Source organism: Hylobates moloch, unplaced genomic scaffold (assembly GCF_009828535.3).
Source record: "Hylobates moloch isolate HMO894 unplaced genomic scaffold, HMol_V3 SCAFFOLD_15, whole genome shotgun sequence".
In the NCBI taxonomy this organism is placed as follows: domain Eukaryota; kingdom Metazoa; phylum Chordata; class Mammalia; order Primates; family Hylobatidae; genus Hylobates; species Hylobates moloch.
Genome location: NW_026652290.1, coordinates 60,836,178 through 60,855,924, shown reverse-complemented (window position 1 = coordinate 60,855,924; position 19,747 = coordinate 60,836,178). Strand labels below are relative to the sequence as shown.

Sequence of the window (19,747 nt, the reverse complement as noted above, 5' to 3'; positions counted from 1 at the left end):
AAAGGGAGAAGATCATATAGATCCACTCTCAGTAGCACAGGTATTCAGGAGGTGATTAGTTGCCACAAGGGAATAGAAAGAAATGCCATCCATTTCCCCCAAACCCTATTCTCATACAAAGTAAAAGGCCTAAGTCACTGAGAAGGGGCACCAAACTCTCACCACTGGGGTCACTGTGTGAAGCCAGGAACAAAACATGCCTGCTCCTGGGCTGGGCATGGTGGCTCATGCCTGTAATCCCAGCACTTTGGGAGACTAAGGAGGGTGGATCACCTGAGGTCAGGAGTTTGAGACTAGCCTGGCCAACATGGTGAAACCCTGTCTCTACTAAAAATACAAAATTAGCTGGGCATGGTGGTGCATGCCTGTAATCCTAGCTACTTGAAAGGCTGAGGCAGCAGAATTGCTTGAACCCAGGAGGCAGAAGTTGCAGTGAGCTGAGATCACACCATTGCACTCCAGCCTGGGAGACAAGAGCAAAACTCCGTCTCAAAACAAAACGAAAAAACGTGCCTGCTGCTAAAGAAAGTGACAAAAAACACCTGAAGCCCAGGATCTTGCACCAATCAAAGCAGAAGTTGAGAGCAGAAGTATGGGCTCCACATTCAAGGCCAGCTATATAGGCTCTACCTAAGATGGAGACCAGACAAGAAGAACAAATATTTCCCCTATTACCCTTAAGAGCCTAGCAATGAGAGTCTGGAGAAAGACTCCTGCTCTGTAGTGGAGATGTACAGAGATGACTAAAAGGTGAGGGTGAAACAAACACTGAGAAAAACCCTCTAACAACACCTCAGGCCCTACATTAAACACAAGGTAGTAGCAGCCTACTACTGAAGGAGTTGGAAGCCTCTGGCGTACTAAGGATAACAGCAGCAACAACAAAACAGAAACCTAGCTTGGTTATTGAATAACTTGATTCAAACCATAACAAAAATAGCCTGACAGAAGAGGCATGTCCATTTCCATGCATAAACACTATTTACCTCACAGTCTCTACTGTTGTTCTACATACAAGGTTCAGCATTTAATAAAAAAAATCACAAAATATACAAAAAAGAAAATATGCCACTGTCAAGAAATAAAACAACCAACAAAACTAGACTGAGAGATAATCCAGATGTTGAAATGATTAGAGGGAGATATAAAAATAACTGATTAGGCCGGGCACAGTGGCTCAAGCCTGTAATCCCACTACTTTGGGAGGCTGAAATGGGTGGATCACCTGAAGTCAAGAGTTCAGACCAGCCTGGCCAACATGGCAAAACCCCATCTCTACTAAAAATACGAAAATTAGCTGGGTGTGGTGGCACATGCCTATAATCCCAGCTACTCCATAGGCTGAGACCTGAGAATTGCTTAAACCCAGGAGGTGGAGGTCACAGTGAGCTGAGATCATGCAACTGTGCTCCAGCCTGGGAGAAAGAGTGAGACTGTCTCAAAAAATAACATAACATAACATAACAACATAACATAACATAACATAACATACATAACATAACTAAAATAACTGATTAACATGTTAAAGGATCTAATGAAACCAAAATCTCAAGAGAGAAATTGAAACTGTAAAAAAGGAAACACACAACAGGTCCAAAAAGTGCAGAAGAAACTCAAGCATGATCAAAAACACACAAAACTTAGACACATCATAGTGAAACAGCTGAAAATCAAAGACAATATTTTGAAGGCAAATAGAGCAAAAAACAAAGAATTACAGCAGACTTCTTGTTGAAAACTATGTGAGCCAGAAGACAATTGAACTGAATTCTACACCTAGCAAAAATATCTTCGAAAAATGAAGAGAAAATACACACTTTTTCAAACAAAAACTGAGATGATTCATTGCTGGCAGATATATACACAAGAAATATGAGTGGAATGTTTTCAGGCAGAAGAGTATGGTATCGGACAGATCCAAGCAAAGTAATGAAGAACTCCAAAAATCTACCCTCATTTTTTCACAAAAATGAGGATAAATATAAAAGGCATTGTTTTCCTCATTTTTATCACTTTAAAGGATAACTGATAATCTAAAGCAAAAATAGTGGCAAGGTATCACGGGTTTTATAAAATATGTAGAAGTAAAATGTATGACAACAATAGCACACAGCAGGAGAGAGAGAAAACAGGTATCCTGTCATAAAATTCTTATACGATCAGGGAAGTAATGTCATCATATTATTTAAAGGTAAACTGAAAGATGTATGTTATAATCCCTAGAGCAGCCACTAGAAACAAACAGAAATATAGCTAGTACACCAACTTTAAAGATTAAACAAAATGAAACTATAAAAAACATTTAATCTGAAAAAAGAGGGGAAAATCAGTCAAAGAACAGAAGGAACAAACAGAAGACAACTAGCAAGATGACAGATTTAAATCTAACTATATAAAAAAATTTAAATGGTTTAATAGGTCAAAAAAAAGACAGCAATTGTCAGACTAAGGGAAAAAAGCAAGATCCAGCTTCGTTCTGGGTATAAGAAACTAACTTTAAATAAGGCACAGATATGTTAAAAACACAAGGATAGTAAGAGAAACACTATAAAAACTCTATTCAAAAAAATTGGAATGGTCACATTTGTATTAGATAATAGGCAATTCAAAAAAAGCAACATAACCAGCCATAAAAAGGATATCACAGGCTGGACGTGGTGGCTCACACCTGTAATCCCAGCACTTTGGAAGGCCGAGGTGGGCGGATCACTTGAGGTCAGGAGTCGAGACCAGCCTGGCCAACATGGTGAAACCCCATCTCTACTAAAAATACAAAAATTAGCTGGGCATAGTGGCAGGCACCTGTAATCCCAGTTACTCGGGAGGCTGTGGCAGGAGAATCACTTGAACCTGGGAGGCAGAGGTTGCAGTGAGCCAAGATTGCATCACTGCACTCCAGCCCGGGCAACAGAGCAAGACTCTGTCTCAAAAAAAAAAAAAGGGATATCACACAATAAATATTAAGAAAACACAGTAATCCTAAATGTGCATGTATCCAGCAATAGAACTTCAAGATACATATAACAAAAACTTGCAAAGATCTGAACACAAAAGCAGACAAATTTACAATTATAGTAAAAAACTTCAGTGCTCATCTCTCAGTAATTGATATAAGAAGTAGACAGAAAAATCAGTAAGGACAGAAAACACCTAAATAACACTACCAACCAACACCACTTAGTTGATATACACAGGACACTCTACCCAACAACAGCAAAATACACATTGTTTTCATGTGCATGTGGAACATTAGCCAAGACATTTTTCAGCCACATTCTGGGCCACAAAAGAAATCTTAGACATAAAATAACTGGAGTCATATAAAGTCTGTTTGCTGACCAAAACAGAATTAGACTTGAGATCAAAACAAAGATTGCTGGAAAATCCTAAAATATTTAGAAATTAAGTAACAGACTTCCAAATAACCCAAGGCCAAAGAAGAATCACAAGAGCAGTTAGAAAATATTTTGAAACAAATAAATATAGAAGCACAAAGTATCAAAATTTGCAGGACACAGCAAAGCAGTACATAAAGGAAAACACAGATTATCAAATGCTTATATCCAAAAAAGGAAAAGAAAGGTCTCAAATCAAAAATCTGGGCTTCTACCTTGAGAAATTAGAAAACAGCAAATTAAATCCAAAGCAAGTTAAAATAGAAAATAATACAGACTGGAGTAGGAAAATAAAAAGCAGAAAAAGAGCAGGAAATATTTACTTTTACTAAAAGTAAAAGATCAAAACATGATAAACTTCTAGCCAGAAAGGGGGAGGTGAGGAAGACTTTATAAATTAACATCATTACCAATATCATGAAACAGCAGATAATACAGATCCTCACTGACATTAAAAGAATATCATATACAAGTTAATGCTTCTAAGTTAATAACAGATGAAATAGATAAATCCATTCAAAGAAACAAACTTCCAAAGTGTACTCAAGTAGATTACCCACATAGTCCTATATGTATTTTTTTTTATGAACTTATTAAAAACCTGCCTGTAAAGCAAGAACAAAGACCAAATGGCTTTACTGGTAAATTCTAACCTAAAACTTGGGGAAAAAATAATACCAACTCCCCACAAATTCTTCTTCCAGGAAATATAGGAGGAAGAATACTAACTCATTTTATGAGTCCAGTATTACTCTGATACCAAAATCAAATAGGCACTTCAAAACAAAACAAATAACCCTATAGACCAATATCCTTCATAATACTCCCCCAACCTGCCACACAAAAAAATCCTTAAGTAGGTTTATCCTATGAATGCAAGGTTGGCTCAACATTAAAAAATCAATTAAGGTAATTCCCCTTGGCAATCTTAAAGGCAATCCTAAAATATTTAGAAATTAAGAAATTAATTTCTTCAGACTAAGAAAGGCAGACCATATGATCATCTCAACAGATGCACAAAAAGTATTTGACAAAATTCAACATCTGTTCATCATACAAACCTCTCAGCAAACTTGAACAGAAAGAATCTTCCTTAACCTGATAAAGGCCTCTAAAAAAAACCTATAGCTAACATTATACTTAATGGTTAAAGACTGAACATTTTGTCCCAAGACTGGAGAAACCAAGCATATCTGTTTTCACCAATTTTATTCAAGGTTGTGCTGAAAGTCCTAGCCAGTGCCATAAAGCAAGGAAAAGAAATAAAAGGTATACAGATTGAAAAAGATGCAAGATTCTATTTGCAGACAACATGACTGTGTATGCAGAAAAATCCCGAAGAATCTACAAAGTTGGCATTGTAACGAATATGTGAGTTTAGCAAGGATGCAGGACATAAAGTTAATATAGAAAAATCCAAGGTGTTTTAATATACTAGCATCGAATAATTGGAAACGTAAATCTTAAAAAAATACCATGTACAATAGCATCAAAAATCAAGAAATACTTATAAAATGTGTGCATTATCTGTTTACTGAAAAATACAAAATTTTGAACAAAGAAATTAAACATGTAAGGAGTGATTTTGAAAAAGAACAAAATTAGTGAGCTCACATTATCTTATTTCAAGATTTACAATAATACTGGAGTAGCTAAGACAGTGTGGTACTGGAACAGAATATAATCTCAAAACCAAACAAAAACAGTTGATTTTTAACAAAGGTGCCAACGGAGAAATGATAGTCTTTTTAACAAAAGGTGCTGGAACTATGAAAAATGAACACTGACTTATACTTTGCATTATATATAAATATCAACTAGAAATGAATCATAGCCTTAAATATAAAACCTAAAACAATAAAATTCTAGAAAAAAATTGGAGAATATCTTTGTAACTTGGGTTATACAAAGATTTCTTGGCCGGACGCAGCAGCTCACGCCTGTAATCCCAGCACTTTGGGAGGCCAAGGTGGGCAGATCACCTGAGGTTGGGAGAAATCAAAAAAAAAAAAAAAAAAAAAAAAAAATTCTCAGGATAGGACACAACACATGAAAGAAAAAAAAAACAATGAATTCATCAACACTGTTAATGAAACAAAAAGACAAGCCACAAACTGGGAGAAAATACTTAGAAACCACATACTGATAAAGAATTTGTATCAAAGATATGTAAGGAACTCTTATAAGACAAACAACCTAATATTTTTAAATGAGCAAGAAATCTGAACAGACACTTTACCAAAGAAAAGATATGAATGGCAAACAAGCACACGAAAAGATGCTTAACGTATCTGTAATTATGTAACTTAAAACCACAATGAGGTATCACTCCATACACACCTACAAGAGGACTAACATTAAAAAATAAAGTGATAGTGAAGAGCACCTGGAACTCTTCTACATGGCAAGTAAAAAGGCAAAATGATGCATTTTAGAAAATTTTAGAAAAATTTTGCAGTTTCTTATAAAGTTACCATAAAATTTTATATTTCCATAATCCACAATTGCCAATCTTATTCCAAAGTATTTATACTAAAGAAATGTAAACACATACCTACACAAAGACTGTACATGTATACTTATAACAGCTTTCTTCATAACAGCCAAAAACTGGAGAAAACTCAAATGTCTACCAATTGGTGAATGGATAAACAAATAGCAGTGAATCCATACAATGAATACTACTCTATAATAAAACGGAACAAACCACTGACACATGCTGTAACATCCATGAACTCCAAAAACATTATGTTAAATGAAGTGTGGCACAGTACATTCTGTATAATTCTACTTAGAGGATATTCTGGAAAAGGCAAAACTACATGGACAAACATCAGATCAGTAGCTTTCAGAGGCTGAGTATGGGGAGTGAACTGACTACAAAAGTGCCCAAGAGAATGTTTACCAATGATGTTCTATAACTTGCAGTTCTACTATCTGTATTTGTTAATTAAACCATACACTTAGAAAAGGTGAATTTTACTGACTGTAAATTATACCTCAATAAACCTGATATAAATTGTTTAGTTTTCTACTGGTAGTCACAGCTCTCTACTATCTTTCCACCATATCTCCCACTCATGTGTGCCCACTCTGACGCATTAGCCAAATGGAACTATTACCTTTATTATTAACAACAACAGCAAAAGCATTAGCAGTCAATATTTACTAGAACTTGCTATAGTCAGATACACGATAAAAGGAAAGCAATCCACACATATTATCTCATTAATACAACCTTATCCTCATTTAGAGGCAGAAACTGAGGCTTAAGGAGATTAATAATTTGCCCAAAGTCCTTCAATAGCTAGTATGTGACAGACATGGGATTTCAATTTAGGTCTACCTGACTCCAAAACCCTGACAATGAACTGCCTTAAGATTTCTACCCACATGTTTGCTTATGCTGTTATATCAGATCTCTTCTCCTCAACTTCATTTGCCCTCATCTTATCTATCCTTAAAAGCAAAATTTATATGCATGCCTCATTCATAAAGCTTTCCCAGATCTCCTTCACCAGCTGACACCATCTTTTCCAAAGCCTTAAAAGCTCCAGCACTAAATTAGCTCCTTATTTATAACACTTTACATCTATCCTACATCCTGTCATAGTTATTGATGTACTTCCCCGACAAATATTTTGTTACTGGAGGACAAGATCAAAGACTTATTCACCCTTGTGTACTCAATACTGAACAAAACAGTTTATATCAATACATAACTTACAGAATGAATGAATAAATGAATGGTGGTTGGAACATTAGTCTACCTGTTAGTACAATTAGATATTGTTTCATCCTACCGAGGCAATGGAACCCTTACTTATGAGCTGCTTTTTTTTTTTTTTTTTTTGGGGGGAGTCCTTCCTTCTTATTGCCTAGGCTGGAATGCAATGGCGCCATATCGGCTCACTGCAACCTCTGCTTCCTGGGTTCAAGCAACTCTCCTGCCTCAGCCTCCCGAGTAGCTGGGATTACAGGTGCCCACCACCACGCCTGGCTAATTTTTTTGTATTTTTGGTAGAGACAGGGTTTCACCATATTGGCCAAGCTGGTCTCGAACTCCTGACCTCAGGTGATCCACCTGCCTCAGCCTCCCAAAGTGCTGGGATTACAGGCTTGAGCCACCGTGCCTGGCCACTTATTAGCTTCTTAGAATCAACCCATATGTTATTGTGTCATCCTTTCCTAAAATTATATTTTCAGATAAGAACATGAAAGGTTAAAAACTGAAAGGCAAACCCAAACCAAACACTGTCTGCTATTTTGATATTAATTAAAAACAGGGTCAAACTCCTGAGCAACACATGAAAGCAAACAGAACAGGGAGTGGCAAAGACAGACTTGTTAACACAGGAAGAATATAATATGCCAGAGTAATAGAAAAGTCATCAGTGGAGAAGATACTAGAGAGAACATTATGTTATAAAAGCCTGGCCAAATTCTTCAACAGGTCAATGATATATATTTTTTTAAATGAAGAGGGGGGTGTTCTAGTTTATAAGACTTAAGAGACGTAATAACCAAATGCAATCTGTGAACCATGTAGAAGCCTTTGTCCAAACAAATTATTATAAAAAGACATTTTTGGGACAATTAATAAGTTTCAAATAGGAGAATAAATATTAGATGATTTTGAGGAATTACCAATTTTGTTAGGTGTGATAATAGTGTGGTTATGTAAAAACGTTCTTAGTTTTTAAAAATGCATACTTAGGTATTTAGGGATAAAATACCATAATGCCTCAAATTTATTATAAAATATTTTAGCAAAAAAGGCAAATTGTTAGTAACAAATATAGGTGATGCATACATGGGAAGTTCATTAAACAATTCTCTTTTTTCTTTACAGAAAAAAAAAGTAAGTTGTCATAGGAAAAAGTCTAGTCACTGTGACAATTCTTATTCAAAAACTCTGTGGATGACCAAAGTGACAGACTAAAGTCAGAGTTTTAAGAGTACTAGCACATCTTTGGTTTTTCTTCATTGTATTCCACAGCCTATTAATAGTTCCACTGTTTTTGTTTGTTTGTTTTAGAGACAGCATCTTGCTCTGTCACCTAGACTGGAGTGCAGTGGGGTGATCACAGCTCACTGCAGGCTGGAACTCCTGGACTCAAGCATAGTTCCACTATTCCCAGCCTAGTTCCACTATTTAACATATATTTTATTCTCCAATGTTAGCTGTTTACAGTCTTCTACCTTGTTAGATGGTAAGCTTTTTTTTTTTTTTTTTTACCATGAAACATTTTTTATTTTTTTTTTATTATTATACTTTAGGTTTTAGGGTACATGTGCACAATGTGCAGGTTTGTTACGTATGTATACATGTACCATGTTGTTTTGCTGTACCCATTAACTCATCATTTAGCATTAGGTATATCTCCTAATGCTGTCCCTCCCCCCTACCCCCACCCCACAACAGTCCCCGGAGTGTGATGTTCCCCTTCCTGTGTCCATGAGTTCTCATTGTTCAGTTCCCACCTATGAGTGAGAACATGCGGTGTTTGGTTTTTTGTCCTTGCGATAGTTTACTGAGAATGATGGTTTCCAGCTTCATCCATGTCCCTACAAAGGAGATGAACTCATCATTTTTTATGGCTGCATAGTATTCCATGGTGTATATGTGCCACATTTTCTTAATCCAGTCTATCGTTGTTGGACATTTGGGTTGGTTCCAAGTCTTTGCTATTGTGAATAGTGCCGCAATAAACATACGTGTGCATGTGTCTTTATAGCAGCATGACTTATAGTCCTTTGGGTATATACCCAGTAATGGGATGGCTGGGTCAAATGGTATTTCTAGTTCTAGATCCCTGAGGAATTGCCACACTGACTTCCACAATGGTTGAACTAGTTTACAGTCCCACCAACAGTGTAAAAGTGTTCCTATTTCTCCACATCCTCTCCAGCACCTGTTGTTTCCTGACTTTTTAATGATGGCCATTCTAACTGGTGTGAGATGGTATCTCACTGTGGTTTTGATTTGCATTTCTCTGATGGCCAGTGCTGATGAGCATTTTTTCATATGTTTTTTGGCTGCATAAATGTCTTCTTTTGAGAAGTGTCTGTTCATGTCCTTCGCCCACTTTTTGATGGGGTTGTTTGTTTTTTTCTTGTAAATTTGTTTGAGTTCATTGTAGATTCTGGATATTAGCCCTTTGTCAGATGAGTAGATTGCAAAAATTTTCTCCCATTCTCTAGGTTGTCTGTTCACTCTGATGGTAGTTTCTTTTGCTGTGCAGAAGCTCTTTAGTTTAATTAGATCCCATTTGTCAATTTTGGCTTTTGTTGCCATTGCTTTTGGTGTTTTAGACATGAAGTCCTTGCCCACGCCTATGTCCTGAATGGTATTGCCTAGGTTTTCTTGTAGGATTTTAATGGTTTTAGGTCTAACATTTAAGTCTTTAATCCATCTTGAATTAATTTTTGTATAAGGTGTAAGGAAGGGATCCAGTTTCAGCTTTCTACATATGGCTAGCCAGTTTTCCCAGCACCATTTATTAAATAGGGAATCCTTTCCCCACTTCTTGTTTTTGTCAGGTTTGTCAAAGATCAGATAGTTGTGTAAGCTTCTTGAGAGCAGACACAATATGTTACCGACTTTTGGTACACAGAAGAATGCTGTATATCAAAAAGGAAACTGATGGAATAGAATTGCTTTTGAATGTAGCTTGTACTTGGCACCCGTGAAGAAAATAAAGTATCTCTAAACAGTAATTCTTCTCCCTTCACAACTAGAAACTAATTTAATAGGCATAACATAATATAGGTATGTTTGTACATAAATACAAATTCCTTAAGCTTCTTAAAAGTGAAGCATAAAACATCCGTATTACCAACTACACCAGAGGTGTAGCGTAGTCTGGGGATTCCTGGAAGTCAGAGACCCTTTCCAGGAATCTGGGAAGTAAAAGCTGCTTTCATAATAACATTATTTATAAGATGTTATTTATCTATTTTACTCTCATTCTCTCATGATTGAACAGTGGGGATTTTTAGATGACTTGTGATATCATTCTTCTGAAGGCTAATAGAATATGTCTTTGGGTAGTCTTGTGTGAGTGAACGTACACCACTTTATCTTGCCCTTTTGATTCTTATGTACCTGCTGTTCCTGCCATTTCGGAATCTGAAGGATGCAAGTAGGATAAAAAGCAAATCGAAGTTTTTTGCTATTAAGGTTACTCCAAATATGATCTTGGACAGACAGTATACACAGAGTAAACTTTCAGACTTTCAAGTTACGAAATTTTGGCTTTTCCCCTAAGACATGAATTTAAAAACTTAGGGAAAGGAAAGAGTGAAAAATAGATCAAGAGTGATTGGGGCTGACTAAATGATATTTTTCTGAAGATACTCTCCCAGTATAATTGCGAATTCTTTGGGGAAAACTGCTTCATTTAATGACACATTGGGAATGAAAAACAAACAAGAAATGAATGTTGAAATGAATTAACATAAAAATACTTCTGCATAGGGTTTCTACCATCCTTAGAATCATCTCTCCTACTCCCGCCAGCCCCTTAGAATATCAACTGTTTTGGCAATCTGAAAATTTTGTTGAGTTGTTTTCTAAACCCTGAATAATTTGTTAGATAACTGCAGGTTAGACCACTACAGGTGGTCTTGGCCACAGCACATGGTCACATTTTTCTGAAAAAAAATTTCAAATTCTACTAATTGGTAAATATCCTATGAAAGTTTAGATTATCTTTTCACATCTTAATTTATAAAGTACTCCTTATAAAATAGAAAATAATGCCTTTGAACAAAGTCTAATAATTTCTATAAATCATTACCTTAGATAACAGCTTGTCAAATAAGCTATCCATTATCGCTACAAGCTTAGCTGATATTTCAGCTATGTGATCATGGTAGTCCTGCAATGAGAAATGATATTGTATTTTTAAGTCCCTGGGACACATTTAAAAAATACTTAACAATTATGGATCTAAACTTATGAAATTCCAATAGAAAATATATGAAAAAGTACCTTAGTGATATGATCAAAATGCCTAAGCATGCTATATTGCTTAGGTGGTAGTCGAGCTTCAAAATGAGCCCGGATCACAGGAATGTAGTGCACAATTAACTGCAAACATCGTGAAGAAAGAGCTGAAGATCCAGTGAGTGGATACATAATGGAGAAATTTAAAAAAAAAGGTATTAGTTTATTTTAATTACAAATCAAATCAAATAAAAAACATCACTTATAAAGATCCAGTTTATTTCATAAATGAAGAGCACTATGGCAGAAGGCAACATATTTCATTTTGTCTAATAATTTGATACTGAATAACGTAATGAACATGCTGCTTTCACAAAGGACTCAAGTTGTGAGTATTATCAGTATCACAGTAACAAGACAACTGATTCTCCTCTGACATTCGGATACCTTTCACCCCCAAATACTTTATACACATTATATCTTCATGTTTTCTAGAGTGGTGTAACTTCCAAGTAACTTATACTTGGAGGGGAAATGCATCGTAACCTTTTCCCCATGGTTAGTTTTTTCAGTGATGAGTATACATAAAAGAGTAAGTAGCATTTATTTTTAGAGTAATGCCACTTTGGTTAGAGCCATGAAAACATGAGATATAAAAAAATATGATCAGTACAGTGACATCACTGTTAACACTTCAGCAAGTGAATTAAATGCAAGAATCCATACCCAAATTTTTTGTAGTTATCGTTTTTAGTCCAACAACTTGCAGTGCACCAGCTCCAAGAACTAACTGGCAACTTCTTGAATTGAAGTACTAACAAAAGAAGGAGAAAAAAACCCAAAATTTATTAAAAACTATTCTTTATATCCTGGCAATGTGCTGTTATAAAAATACATTCCCCTTTCCTCTCATTCAATGGCCAAATGAATTATCTAGTAGAAGCAATTAGTATCTATTTATTTAATGAAAAAGAAATGAGAAGGGGAGATTCTAAACAATAATATTTACTGATAAGAAAAAAGTTGAAAAATTCTAAAAATCAGTTCGCAGAAATTAATCTTTAATTTGCATGTACAAAACAAATTCAGTTTCAGTCATTCTTGTTGGGAAGTCCTATTTTCAAAAGTTATAAAAATCTTTCTCAGCTAAAACATGACAACTCAAGTCAGAACATAATTAATAGATTAGAGGTTTGAAAAAAATAATGAAGCCTTTCCTCCGTACTGGTAGTTTAAAATATCTCAATATGAAATGGCTGAATAAAATCATCACATTTTCATTTTATATCAATGGTTCTGAAAGAATGATGCAAGAAAAATCTCTAACCTTAGTGAGATGAATTTTGTAAAGTTCAGTGAATTCCTTCCATGCACATTTGAAACCAGTCCAGGTTTTTTGACCTAAGTGGCCTCAGTCATGTTCAGCACCTAACGAACAAATCATCTCCTGTCTCCAATGTCATTAACAACTCTATAGGTGAATGAGGATCACTAACTGTGGAGTAAGAAGGAAGCAGGCAGCCTGTTTCCAATAACATGTTGTGATTCAACCACAATCAAATGTTATAAAACTAATGCCTTAAAGTTAATGTGACCTTGAAATGTCTTTGAGTTAAGATTAGTCACACCCTAATGTATTAATTCCTCGAACAATTTTTCCATAATGGAGTGAAGTCATACACACCTTCAATAAATCTGACAGACGAGTAAGCATGTCAGTAGTAACAGATGGGATGTTATCCACACACTGGCAATATTCAAGGATAATTCTTATTAACAGCAATACGGTTCTACAAGAAAAGAAAAATGGCCCAATAGGAAATCAAACAAGAAAAATCAGAGGGATTTGGCATATACAAATCAAATTACTTAATGGCACAAAGGATCTCTGAGAATATAATGATCTTGGTAACTGTTGAAGTATGTGTTTTACCTACTAGTACAGCAGCTTCATGACTAACACAAGACAAGAGAGGTGTCTAGAATGCAAAATTTAAAGAGGCACTTACTCTGTGCAATTACAGGATCAGCTTGCACAACACTGAGAATGAGTAGCTCCTCAAATTCTGCACAACAGGCATAATACTCTCTGTATGGCATTCTTATTAAGTAAGGGAGTCGCTTCAGTAAGACAGGTACTGCATTCCTTAGCCAATTCAGAAACACTGACAAAAAGCCTATCCAGTGTTTCTGATTACCAACATAGTAGGTCCTCCATCATAATTAATGAATTGATGAAGAAAACCTAGTCCAGATTTTCTTAGTGAGATGGAAAAAAAAAAAAATCTATAATGGCTTCTAAGGAAAACATGTCTCCTAAGAATTTTATTGGCAGGTCACAAAAGGTTCTCTGGCCAGGCGCGGTGGCTCACACCTGTAATCCCAGCACTTTGGGAGGCCAAGGCAGGCGGATCACTGGAGGTCGGGAGTTCGAGACCAGCCTGACAATGGAGAAACCCTGTCTCTATTAAAAATTCAAAATTAGCTGGGCGTGGTGCTGCACATCTGTAATCCCAGCTACTCAGGAGGCTGAGGCAGGAGAATCGCTTGAACCTGGGAGCCGGAGGTTGCGGTGAACTGAGATCATGCCATGGCACTCCAGCCTGGGCAACAAGAGCGAAGCTCCGTCTCAAAAAAAAAAAAAAGTTTTCCAAAGATGATAAAGTTAAAGTTATTACCTCCATAGTAGGACAAACCACACATTGAAAAGACACACTACTGGGAGGTTAAAGACGATTGAAATTAAGGAGAAAGCCATTCATCATAGGATATCTAAGTTCAATGAGATGCTCAGAAGTAAGATCTATGTACAATAAGGATTTATAAGAGCCTGAAGGATATCAGGAACTAATGATCCAAGAAAGATGGTGTCTAGCCTTTATAACAGCTTGTCAGACCATATATGCATACTGCTCTCTATGCTTATTTCTCCTACAATCTGCCTAAATGAGCATGAGTCCATTGCTTATCTTTTGTAACTTTTTCTCAGAAGTTGTAATAGTTCTCCTTTAGCCAGGGAATTTAGTTTTTTGGCAACAGACTCTTTGCCTAAAGAGCCAAAAGCAAGATGGCCAGAGGGGACCATATCCATCAAGCAGTGAAGAGCAATCAGATAACCAGTAGTTAAGGAGGGAAATCATAATTAGATTGAAGGGATGGAATTACAGGAAGACTGAAGAAAGCTTTCCCTACCAGAAACAGGGAAGGACTCCAGAAGAGAAAAGAATGGAGGCTTTAGTTTAGAATGTGTGGACTTCAGGTATTTGAATACAGATACAGAAAAATGATTAATTCTATACATACTTTTTGAGTGCTTATTATGGTGCCAAGAAAAATAAAAACGGTAAGACCTGATCTCCACCTTTGAGGAATTCAGAGTCAAATTAGAAGACATATATATAAATAAATAATTCTATTATACTACGGTAAGTGCCATGATTGAGGGACATAGAATTACATTCTTCCTGGAGGGGGTGGCCATTTCAAAAAACACATACACAGTGACAAGAAGAAAAGTGAAAAAGAATGCTGGGCTAGATATTGGGAGTTAGACCTAGATTCTAATTCTGACTCCATCTGGGTCACTTGAACCACTTAATCTTCTAAAGCTTCAATTCTCATAGTGGAGAAAGGAAATAATAATCCCCAATATCTTTATTTTACAATGTAGTTATAAAGATCAAATGAGATCACATATATATGAAAACACTTAAGCTGTGAAGTACTGTTAAAGAATATGAAGATATATTTTAATTACCAATTTAATAAAAGACATAGTACTAGACAAAAAAGGATGGAATTTGTATGCTTCTTAGTTAACTTGAATTTGAGATACTTTTATTGGTAAAAGATCTAGTGAATCAAATGATGCCAACGAGAATAACTACCAATAACTATCAACTTATTAGGTGCTAGACCTGTGCTAAATGCTTTACATGAATTACTTAATTTTCACAGTAATTCTGTGTATAGTACTATTTTCCACATTGTGTGGGTTCCAGAGTTCACAACTTAAACTACTATGCTATAATACACTCTAAGAAAGCAACAGAAGAAAAGATAGAAAGAGCCTGGGATAGTAATAATATCATGGATCCACTACAATTACTCTTGGGTTGTCTAGATTTCTTGTTATATGAGAAAAATCAAGCTTTTTGTGTTAAGCCAGTGTAGTCCTTAATAATGCATGCTACAGAAGAGAGAAGATAAAGAAATCCATAAAGTTTCCTTTAAGTTCTTTGCAGGATTAACTATTTTAATAGTTAATCCAAATTTAACATTGTTAAAATTGTTAATCCAAAATTTCCAATTCACTTCGAGAGAGACTTAGAAGACTTGTGTTTTAAATAGTTGACTCAACTACTAAAGAAAAATGTGTCACTCACCCAACAACTGCATACTGTTGTCCCTCGACAATAAGAACTTCAGCTGGTTTCCTTTCTTCTGTGGCTACAGAGTAAAGCAAATAAACAAGACAGACAAGAGTACCACATGAAACAAAATAGAGAAAAAGCTGAAGAAGATAATTCCTGTTTAAGGCCTAAAACTCTCATTTCTGAAAATAAACATCTACTTCCTGGGAAACTATTTGGCACACAGTAAATAAAGTATACTGGAAGTTGGAGAGATTTGGATTTGAGTACCAGTACTACCAATTACTGGATACATGACTTTGGGGCAATTATTTAACCTCTTTGAGTATCACTATCTGTATCTATTTCAGGGTTGTTGTTAATGGTAGAAATAATTATCACAAACTGCCTATCCCTTAGGGCTGGCACGAGGTAAATGATCAGTAAATAGTTTTTTAAAAAAAGTTATTAGTTTTGGAAAGGCAGAACTAGCATTTAAATTGGTTGTCTTTACTATTACCATTATAGAATACAAGTTAATTTCTAAATTTGACAGAAAGATTATATATTTAATTTTTAATACTTCAACCCAGAAGTTACTTTATTTTCAACATGTGATATTTCTTTAAACAAAATTCAGCATATTGAGGTGAAAAGAACAGTGGACTGGATTTTATCCTGGATGCGCCAAATTGATTAGATTATCATGGGCAACTCATTATGCTTCCCTAAGCTTCAAATCCCTTTGGGATTTGTAAATATATTTGACTATTTGAGAGCTATATATATTCCAATCACAGTTTACCATGTATGTCAGACATATATTTTTTGAGGTTAAGGACTGTGTCTTCATCACTTCTCTGTATTACAGAGAAGTGGCATAGCATCGTAGAAAAGAGAAATGGCCCTAAAGTCAGTCTGCCGGGATTGAAATCCCAGCTCTACCACTTCCTAGCTATGTAACCTTAGGCAAGTTGCTTAACCTCTTTGTGCCTTAGTTTCTAAATTTGTAAAATAGGAATACTAATAATGTCTAGCTCATGGACCTGTAAATGAGATAACACATGTAAAATACTTAGAACAAAACAGTGTAAGTAAACACTCAATTAATATTAGCTGCTATCCATTAACCTTCATTTCCCCAATGCCTAGCTGAGTGGATAGTAACCCAATTAATGTATCATGGACAAATGGGTAATAATCCAGGATCCTTAACTTGAAAAGAACTAGTAAAATGTTAATGGACTTCTAATAGCATACACCTATGCTATTCAGAGAGGAAAAAAAAGACTGAGACAGAAGCAAGGTATGTAAGAGAAACCTCCTACCATCAATATCCTCCAAAGAAGTGAAAATAAATAGTTCATGTTTGAAACAAAATACACGATTAATTCAATTATTCCACATTTATGATTTTAATTCAGAAATCATTCTGTTTGCTTAACAGTGGAATCAAAAGACCATGAGCTGTTCAGGGACAGAAAACATATCCTAGTCATCTAGCACAGTACCTCACATAGAGGGAAGTCAATTAAATACAGCTTGAAAGACTAGATGAGTGATAAGTCTTATAATTTTAAACTAGTGATTTAGAGTGGTCAGAGTGTTTTATTTTTCCATCAGCTCTTGCTACTTGAATGCTTTAGTTGTACCAATATCATACAATCAATTAGAAAACTCCACCACCCAACACTATTACCTATTAAAAACTGACATATGACAAAAATTTACTTAATTCCTTCAATTCTTCTCTCTGCCCTACATCAACTCATCTATTTTATAGTTGTCCTTAACCCTCTTCCCCTTGTCACAGGGGCAGAAGTAGTAGCCTTTCTCTCAAACTCTGGATTCGATTCCATGCACCTTGCCCCGTAAATCACCCTCTCTAACTTCTTTAGCTACTATTTCATCACTCACTTTTCCCGCACAGCCAAATCTGTTGAAAAAGTAGGCTATACTTGTCTACCCTTCCTCACTTTTCCAGTTACTAAGCACTGAACTGCAATTTGACTATCACTCCACTGAATTACTGAGATTGCAAATGATCTATGTATCAAACTAATGGTTACTGTTTGTGTTTTACTCAAGTCTTTCTCTTGTAGTCTAGTTGCATTTTGTGCCAATGTGAAGTATACAATTTAAAAATATTTCTGTGTAGAAATGTAAAACTTTGATTAAACACATAAAATTTGAAATAGTGCAACTACCTTCTCTATTAGAAATACTCAAGAATTTCATAATTGTAAATCTTATAGGATTATTATAAATAAATTTACATTATTATCAGATGATGACTCCCCCTGAACTAGGGTACAAAAATATTTCCCAGCCATCTCTTCCACATGAAAACTCTCTCATCATTTTACTTCTATGTTCTAGATTTCTCCCTGCCTCTCTGGTTCTTCCTTTTTTGTCTCCTTCATGGTTTTCTTTCTTTACATTTGGGTTTTCGCTATCATGTAACTACATTACTTTTGATTGCTTATGTATTTTTTGGTTTTGTTCATTAGACTTAGCCTCTTTAAAGCAGAATTATAGCTGTTATCTCTGTCTCAATTCTGTCTCAATATAGGACACAAAGTAGAAGCTAACTAGTGCTTACTCAATACATGTATGTAAACAATATGGTATAGTAGCTAAGAACATAGCTATGAAATTATATAAAGCTGGTTTCAAATCCCAACTCATCGTCTGTATAAAAATTCCTTAACCCTTCTGAGCCTCAAGCCTCCTCACTGTTACACAAAGTAACAACAGTACCCGTATCACAGATCGTTGTGAGAATGAACTGGAGTAATGCATGTAAAGAACATGGTCCAGTGTCTGGCATATGGTTATAACACGCAATAAATATTTGAAATAATTATTATAAATTACCATAGTTTTCCTGTCAAGTATTTACTAAGCTGGAAATGTTGGTTCTAGCTTTGAAATAGGCATTGTCAACTAAAGAAATATTAAGCATTAATACAAAATAAATAAACAATATAAAATTGAAAGAGAATGTGTGAATGAATACACATACCACCTGATTTTTTTTCAGGTAAAGCAATCTTCCCATCTGATAGAGAATCAACAAGATCCTGAAATTCTGCAGGAACATCTGCTTGCTTCCAGCGCTCATTGTCTAAGAGGAGGCTAGTCCACAGTAAAGAGAAAAGAACGTAAACTTTAACATTTCAATACCATCTTCCTCGGTTTAAAAGAAAAGGAAGAAGAGCTGAGTGAGAATATAAGACTTAAAAAGTGCTGAACACTTTAACAAGCAGGATCAATACTTAGAAAATAGTTCCCTTTTTATATCTCAGCCTAAACAAAAAGAATGACGAAACAATTTACTTAACTTTGAGTGGGAAAAAAAGCCAACTTACTGAGGATCTTCCCGATAAGTACTTTAATAGAAGTAAACATTCTAACTCTGCTTTGAAAAGCCAAGAAATGTGATTTTAATTCCACAATCTGCCTTTAATTAAAAAAACCTTTATCAGGCATTCTCACTGGCCAATTAAGTTTCCTCTTTTAAATATAACTGTGTTTCTCAAAGAAAAATGAAAAAATCAAACAACAGAATGGACGTGGTGATGATACCTGAGCTTGGTTTTTCTCTCTTCATGAAACCTGTTTACAAACTTAATAGCTTGGCTCTGAAGTGCTCCAAGTAATGACGTGCTTTTTCTTCCACAGATCTGTTCGGTGTCTAAAATGAATGTTTCCATTAATCTAGAAAGTGTTATGAATTCCATGGAATTTAGCTTCTCAAGAAAACCATCCTAAATTTTAATACAAAAATCATGAGAGTTAGTGTAACACCAAATTGAGTTATGAAACCTAGTTTAACAATTATTATAATATATATATTTTTTATTTTAATCATATTTCCCAATACTTCATTCAGACCCAGAAATTGAGCATGAAATGCTTAAGAGGTCCAAATTTGATTCTCATCCCTTTATAACTAATATAGTAGTTCAAATGAATTTAGGTCATACTATAAAATTTTCACAGTGTTGGAGTTTTATTATAAACTTGTTTAACTACATATATTTAGG

The 19,747-nt window shown here is 35.2% G+C and overlaps 1 protein-coding gene across 7 annotated transcripts in view; it reads right to left on the bottom strand.

The window, feature by feature from the left end:
* Positions 1–19,747, bottom strand: part of VPS54 (VPS54 subunit of GARP complex) — a 137,748-nt gene that overhangs the window by 9,442 nt on the left and 108,559 nt on the right. For 6 of the 7 annotated variants that reach the window (XM_032178180.2, XM_032178181.2, XM_058429105.1 and 3 more), the window contains 7 exons: positions 19,287–19,468; positions 18,724–18,836; positions 15,732–15,795; positions 13,031–13,136; positions 12,073–12,160; positions 11,392–11,513; positions 11,198–11,278 (listed from right to left, as the gene is read on the bottom strand). In XM_032178180.2, coding sequence (XP_032034071.1) covers positions 11,198–11,278; positions 11,392–11,513; positions 12,073–12,160; positions 13,031–13,136; positions 15,732–15,795; positions 18,724–18,836; positions 19,287–19,468 — 756 coding nt within the window. Of the gene's footprint in view, positions 1–11,197; positions 11,279–11,391; positions 11,514–12,072; positions 12,161–12,673; positions 12,775–13,030; positions 13,137–15,731; positions 15,796–18,723; positions 18,837–19,286; positions 19,469–19,747 lie in introns of those variants that run through there. The other variant, XR_004252373.2, reaches the window with a different exon arrangement.